The sequence below is a fragment of the Mastomys coucha genome, unplaced genomic scaffold (genome assembly GCF_008632895.1).
Source record: "Mastomys coucha isolate ucsf_1 unplaced genomic scaffold, UCSF_Mcou_1 pScaffold9, whole genome shotgun sequence".
Taxonomy (NCBI): Eukaryota; Metazoa; Chordata; class Mammalia; order Rodentia; family Muridae; genus Mastomys; species Mastomys coucha.
In genome coordinates, this window is record NW_022196915.1 from 38,641,803 (window position 1) to 38,649,364 (window position 7,562).

A 7,562-nucleotide genomic window follows, 5' to 3' on the forward strand; every position below is an offset into this window, starting at 1 on the left:
AACAGTGGCAACTTGAATCCTACCAGACTTCTACATGGGGCAGACAGAACATTTGGACATTCTAATGTTATTTAGCTAATTTCTTGCATATATGGAAGTATTGCTGGCACACTAATACTATGCCATTTAATATCCATCTCATAACTCTATCTTAAAAAATACAAACCACACAATTTTCTAAAACTTTTATCTATGTGTACTTGCTTGTACCTGTGTGCTTACTTCTTTTGGCTTTTAAAAATTTTTTATTATTGAGCACATTGTAGCTGTCTTCAGACACACCAGAAGAGGGCATCAGATCCCCTTACAGATGGTTGTGAGTCACCAGGTGATTGCTGGGAATTGAACTCAGGACCTCTGAAGCATAGTCAGTACTCTTAATTGCTAAGCCATCTCCCCAGTCCTTTTGGCTTTTTAAAAAACCATTTCTTTCCTTTCTCTTCTTGAGGCAATCTGTGTAATGTTAGATCAGTTGACTTAGTCTGTGGTAGTGTTACCAGTGTGGTGCAGCAAACGGCATTCTGTCAGAACTGGTTTGGAATCCCAACTTCTTTCAAATTGTGGGTTTTGCAATGTTACTTGAATGTTCTTGTACGAGTGACATGTTAGCCACACAGCACTTCATCTTGTCTCTAACCCACAATACCAGTAACCAGGCTTTCTGTAAATTTGGAGACTGGAATGAGCATCCTTTCGTACAGTGCTGGGGCTACCAAGAATGAATGTTGATCTACTCTGTAGGGAATGTTCTTTTCTCAGACCCTTCCAGTGGTGTCCTGGAACCGAGCTTTCAGAGCTTGAGTTTTCAGCCCTATTCCTGTTGTCTCAACACAATGAGCAACATTTGGTTTTCAAACATTAATATATGGAGAAGTGGCACGTACTTGCACTTGGGAAGTGGACAGGTCAGTCTTAGATGATGTAGTGAGTTACAAGCCAGACTGGGTTACATGAGATTGTCTCAGAATGTGTGAAACATTAATGGTTGAAAGTGCTTGCTTCGGAGTCTGATGACTTGAATACCATTCCTAGGATATACAGGCAGAAGTAGACAACCATCTCTGAAACTGTCCTCCAATTTCTATGGGTGCTCAACCCTTCCCCACACTCATTCCTGACTTTGCTCTTATTCCCTTAAAAAGTGGAGGGGAAAGGATTCAGATGCAGAGAAAACACTATTATTGTGATTACTTTTCAAAAGAATTGAAGTGTTGAGCTTCCATGTACATCTGTATACTGCATGGAGTATTCACAGAGACTGTCAGATGTGCTGGGGCTAGAGTTATAGATGGTTGGTACCATCAGCTGGGTATTGAGAGTCAAACTCTGGTCCTCTGGAAGAGCAACTAGTGCTCTTAACCCATTAGCCATCTCTCCAAATTCCTTTGAGAGAGAGAGTTTTCACTGTGTATCTCTGACTGCTCTGGAATTCTATGTAGACCAGGTTGGCTTCAAACTTAAGAGACCTACCTGCCTCTACTTTCTTAGTGTGATTAAAGTTGTACATAACTTCAGTTTGAAAACATACGGAGCTAATAAGCAAGCAGTGCTGAGTTAAATGGATTTATTTTTATGTTTTCAGTTTAAAGTTTACAGTGGTAAGTGATCCTCTGGATGAAGAAAAAAAAGAATGTCAAGATATAGGCTATGCATACCTTGAACTGTGGCAGATATTTCAATCTGGAAAAGATATCCTAGAGCAAGAACTAGAGAGTGAGTAATAACGTTTTACTTATTCATAGAGAAAATAGCTCACTTGTGTAACTTGTTGACAATTATCTGTGAAGCTGATGGGACAAATGCCTCTGAAGTTCTTCCGGCAGCTTTATATATCTCATTCTGGACCATATCTAGGCTTGTCTAGATTTGATGTAATGTATGCACACATATAAATGTCAGGGGACAACCCATAGGAGTTAGTTTCTTCTTGCCTTTCATTATGTAGATTCTGTGGATTGACAACCTCAGCTTGTTGGCAAGTATCTTCACCCACTGAGCCATCTGGCTAGCCCTAAAAATCTTTTAAAATTCTTTTCTATTTTGGCTTACATGCTTCTATCTCCAAAGCACCTCCCTTTTCTTTATGTGTGTACACCACACTGTAACGGTTTCACTTTCCTATGAAAGTAGCTCCAATATAACAAACACCAGGTAAGCTGAGCGGTGCCAGCACACACTCCTTTAGTCCCAGAACTTGGGAGGCAGAAAGCAGGATCTCTTTGAGTTTGAGGAGGCCAGCCTGGTCTATACAGTGAGTTATGGGCCAGCCAGGGCCAGAATGAGACCCTCACACACACACACAAACAAACATGTGAAAATGCAACACTGCTGATGCCTAACTGTTTTTTTTACCCTTGTCCACAGTTGTGAGCCCTGGAAACCAAGCCATCCAAATTGGAAGGCTGAAGGTTTCCCTTCAAGCAGCTGCTGCCCTCCATGGCATTTATAAGGAGATGACTGAAGATCTGTTTTCATGAAAGAACAAGTTCTACTCCACTCTATGATTTGAGGGAATCATAGTCAAAGTGTCTTATAAAATAACATGCTATGCCATAAACCTAGTTTCCTGTGCTATCTTGCTATCTGTTTCTCAAACTAATGACGAGGCTTACAATCATCAGTGAACTTTTATGGTACTAGTTGGAGACAAAGGCATTTTCTTCTAACACCTTAACACTTTAGTAGGCAAGACTTGACTTCAGAAACTGCAAAGAAATGGTCATAAAAGACAAGTTTACAAAAAAACAAAACAAAACAAAAAAATCCCAGTTTATTTATCTTTTAGTTCTTCCAAAATTCAAAATATCAAGTCCTACTGCTAAGGAGAGAAAACAAACAAACATAAAATCTGAGAAGCCCCTTCTCATAAAGTCACAGAACAGAGGCGGCGAAGTGGGACAGGTGGATGCAGAGAACCTGCGGGGGAGGACGGCAAGATAGAGCCCCCCAGTATTTCAAAGCTGATCATCAGAAGCAACCAACACAGGACACTGCAGAGAAGGGAAGAGCAGCAGAGCCCAGCCTTGTGGGTGTGGCCTTCTTCCCGATTCTCTTCTTGTCAAAATATTCTAGGCCAAGACATGACTTACTCTTTGAGATCCGTGTTGATTCCTTTAAGCCTCCCTCTAGATTTCACCTGAAGTATACGAAGCATGACCATTCTTCCTTAGATGTATCAGAAGAGACAGTGGTAATTTGTGTTCGAGCATTGTACCACATATGGACTTGTTGTAAGGAGGAGTGCCAGTGTTTGTCTTCCAATGCAGCAAGACCACCCCAGAATGTGCATGAGGCAAAAAACCAGAACAACTTAAGACCAGACACCAGCTCACTCTGCCTTTAGCTCAGTCATGTCTATCACAATCATCAGCAAAGCCCAAGAACCTTCTTGAGAACTTCAGTCTGGAACTGATAAAGGGACGGATGGAGGACTGACTCTGGGCCAGAACTATGCTTCGGCTAAGTACAGTGACTCAGACCTGTGGCCCTAACACTTGGGAGGGAGAGCAAAAGGATCACACATTTGAGGCTAGCCTGGTTTACAGCGACTTCAAGGTCAGCCATGGCTGCAGAGCAAGACTGTCTCAAAAAGCCAGGAAAAATAAAAAAGTAAAGAAAAAAGAATCATAGTAGAAATAGTTAGTGGTCAGTGTATACCACTGTCTTGGTAATTCAGCTTTGAGACACCAAAGGTAAGTTGAGTTGTCAGAAGAAAAGAGCAAATGGTATCAGCAGTGGGAGGAGCCTCCTGCCCTTCAACACCACCTCCCTTGCCAGCCATCTGATGGGGCCACTGGCACATGTCCTGGTGGGCCTGGAATTCCCCGAGTAGCTTGGTCCACACAAATGGCCCCTAAACCCATAAACACAAATGGCAAAACTTCAACGAAACCAAAAGGAAAAACAGTTTCTATGTCATGTCATTTTAGGAGTTGTCTGCATAAAGAATGGAGCATAGGACCCAAGGTTCATATTACTTTCTCTTTTTCTTCGGGGGTGCAGAGCTGTGTCTGGAACCACGGTTAGAGCCACGGCCTGAACTATGTACAGATGCCTTCCTCTTCCGGCTCATACTTCGGCTCTGTTCTTCTTCCTCCTCGTAACGGCTTTCACGGTCCGCTAAGCAGAGGGCAGAGTGATTCATTAGCTTAAGATATCTATTGTTAATGGATAGCATGAGCTAATGTGTCAGTTAATCTTCACCTTGTCAGTTACTAGTTACCTGACCTAGACAAGCTTAGTTACAGGGAGAATAAAAAGGCTACCTGGTCATACTGGTACATATCAAAAGCTTAAAGAGAGGGAATCAAGCCCACCTATAGCCTATGGGCACATTCTAGATCTTCCTTCTTCTTTGGTTAAGTTGTATCTTTAACTTAGGTTTTTTTATGTGTGTGTGTATGTATATATATATATATATATATATATATATATGTATATATATATATATATATATATATATATATATATATATATATATATATATATATATATATATATATATATATATATAGTGTGTATGTTAGGGGAACACATAGAACAGAGGCTGAAACTAGCTCAACTGTTCTCCATCTTCTGAGACAGGGTTTGGACTGAACTTGGACCCACTAATATGGACAGGCTGGCCATGCAAGGATCCCCAAGGATTCTCTTATCTTTCCTCTCTAGCACTGAACTTACAGGTATGCAATGCTGTGCCCAGTTTTTATGTGAGGGCTCTAGAGATACAAACGCAGACTTCTAAGCTTGAATGGCAATCAGTTAACAACTGAGCACTCTCCCCAACCACTCCCCAAACAGTTTCATAGTGCTCTTTCCAACTCTCATTGGCTTCCAACATTAACACTTCAACACAATGAATTGTGTTAGAAATTCACACACATATAAATAAGTCACTTAAAAAATTTTCAAATAACCTTTTCGTGCTTCTTCTTCTAGCTCATCCCAGTCCTTCCCACTTTCTTCTTCACTTCCCAGAGATTCCTTAGAATAGTCTGGAAAAAATATTGATCATATATTAGTCATTGAGAAATATAACAGAATGTAGAACACATGTGTTTTCTCCTATAAAATGTATTTCCTATGTGTACAAGTGCATTGGCCTGCACATGAGGAGGCCCAAGGATGTTTGATGCCTCTCTTCTTTGAGACAGGGTTTCTCTGAGTAGCCCTGGCTGTCCTTGAACTCAGAAATCTGCCTGCCTCTGCCTCCCAAGTGCTGGGATTAAAGGCGTGCGCCACCACTGCCTGGAGATGCCCTTCAAACCTTGTTCCCTTCAACAGGGTCTCTCAAATGAGCCTGAAGCTGTGTGTGTGTGTGGGGTTTATTGGCTAGGCTGGTGGCCTGTCAATCCCCATGGTTCTCCTGTCTCTATCCCCGACTTTGCCATACCCTAGTGCTGTTACACACTGAGCCATTTCTCCAGTCCAACAAATACTCTCTAACCTGATTCTTCAGCTTCTGATGAATAATCTTCATCACTATCCTCTTCTTCCTCTTCATAGTCATCCTCAGAAGGATTGAAAGTCTCATCTTCAATTTCAGACTCAGAATCTCCATCCTCAGCATCACTCCCCTGGTGAAGTACAGAAAGCGTAAGACTTGCTCACTACTTTTCTCATACTAACATTAACAAGTTAATTCAATATACCCGGTACACTAGCATTTCATATATAAAACCCAGAAAGTTGAATGACCAAGAGATACAGGATTTGTATTAAAATTATACTTTAAGGTACACTTATTAGATTATGGAACAGCCAATTCCTCTCTTTTTGTCTGTGGAAATTAATGAAATAAACACTTTGTATCAATGCATTATGCCAAGGTAGTAGCTCTAATTTTAAAAAGTTAAAAAAAATTTTTTTTGAGACAGGGTCTCACTGTGTGTGGTTCTAGCTTGGCATTGGCTATGTAGACCAGGCTGGTCTTGAACTTACAGAGATCTCCTTGGTTCTGTTTCCTGAGTGATGTGATTAAAGGTGTATATTACCGAACCTGGTGACTTTTTTAAAGGTTCGTTTTTAAAAAATTTATTTTATGTGCATAATGTTTTGCCTGCATGTATGTCTGTGTGAGGGTTTCTGTTCCTACAATCATAGACAGTTGTGAGCTGCCATGTGGTTGCTGGGACTTGACTCTAGGTCCCCTGGAACAGTAGTCAGTACTCTTAACTGCTGAGCTATCTCTTCAGCCACTAAAGGTTCATTTCTTTTTATTTTTTTGTTTGGGTGTTTTGCCTGCATGTATGGCTGGCTGTGTACCAGGTGTGGCAATGCTGGGGGAAATAGAAGAGGGCTTCAAATCCTCTGGAACTGTAGTTCAATAGTTGTGAGCTGCCATGTGGGTGCTAGGAATTGAACTCAGGTCCTCTGGAGGATTAGGCAGTACTGAGTTATCTCTGCAGCTCAGGAGGACTATTTTTCAAAGTACTTTTGTAATGATTCAATCCCATCAACTCCAAACAGTAAGAAACTCTGTGAGGAATGTTCGCAGTGACTACCAATTCCCAATGAACTCATCATTTACTTGTAAGACTAACCTAGAGAAAAAAATAGTACTAAATTTTTTTAGCTTCTCTCTACTGGTCAGGTCCTTTATGTGCTACATATAGATGTCATTCTCCAAAGTGCCTAAATGACATTAGGCAACAATGCATACCTATATAAAAAAGAAACCCCACACTCACGCACGCACCTCACCCTCAGGTTCCAGGAAAGACCAGCCACCTTGTTCAAAGAAGCCCTCGGGGTCATCAACAATGGTCTTCATAATTTTAGTCCAGTTGAGGGACTGAACTCCTTCTGTGTACTTTAGGTCACAGGAACTAAAATGACATTATAAAATCCAAATCAAACTTTTGTATTTTCTGACAGTGTAAACTGTTATGACCATTAGCTTGCACTGGGCATGCCTGAAATGGCTATTATTTGAATTCCCAGAGCATTGATCCTATGTCAGAAAAGTACCACAATCCACACAAGCTTTGTCCCTCAAACAATATTCATCCTTTTTCCCTCTTCAGCGTCAATGAGCCTGTTCTTTTGTATGAGTTATCCAGGCTCCCTCATCCCTCACTTATACCACCTTAACTTATAACCAGTTCTGAGATACTCTTCATTCATTCTTCTGTAATGAAGAAACATGGGCAGATAGATCCCACTGGCCCTGCCCAATATTTCACAGTTTTCCTACCCTGCTTATTTGAGAAAGGCTCTACCTGAAGACAAGGGCATGTCTTTCTAACTATGTAAAATGTCTTCACTTCATAAGGTGCTTAAATGACTTACTAAATTGTGTTGTGGGTTGTTAAATTAGAATGGATGACTGAGAAGAGAAAAGGAAGGAGGGACTAGAGAGATGGCTCAGCAGCTATGAGCTCTTGCAGGGGACCTAGGCTCAGTTCCCATTACCCACACAGTGACTCTCACAAACACCTGCAGATCTGAGAATCGGGATCTCATTCTCTCTTAACACCACGGGCAGCAGACACACATGTGGTGCATTTACATTCACCCAAGGCAAAACACTCATACTCATGAAATTAAATAGACCAAAAAAA

General features: G+C 41.1%; 2 protein-coding genes across 3 annotated transcripts in view; one reads left to right on the forward strand and one right to left on the reverse strand.

Moving 5' to 3' along the window:
• Rpgrip1 (RPGR interacting protein 1) overlaps nucleotides 1-2,557 on the forward strand; it is a 55,193-nt gene extending 52,636 nt beyond the window's left edge. For both annotated transcript variants that reach the window (XM_031361328.1, XM_031361329.1), the window contains exons 23-24: nucleotides 1,583-1,713; nucleotides 2,365-2,557. In XM_031361328.1, the coding sequence (XP_031217188.1) occupies nucleotides 1,583-1,713; nucleotides 2,365-2,477 (244 nt within the window). In that variant the 3' untranslated portion in view covers nucleotides 2,478-2,557. The remainder of the gene's footprint in view (nucleotides 1-1,582; nucleotides 1,714-2,364) is intronic.
• Supt16h (SPT16 homolog, facilitates chromatin remodeling subunit) overlaps nucleotides 1,551-7,562 on the reverse strand; it is a 36,504-nt gene continuing 30,492 nt past the window's right edge. Inside the window, 4 exon segments of the mRNA XM_031362656.1 lie at nucleotides 1,551-4,119; nucleotides 4,917-4,994; nucleotides 5,447-5,576; nucleotides 6,698-6,827. Of these exon segments, the coding sequence (XP_031218516.1) occupies nucleotides 3,974-4,119; nucleotides 4,917-4,994; nucleotides 5,447-5,576; nucleotides 6,698-6,827 (484 nt within the window). The 3' untranslated portion in view covers nucleotides 1,551-3,973.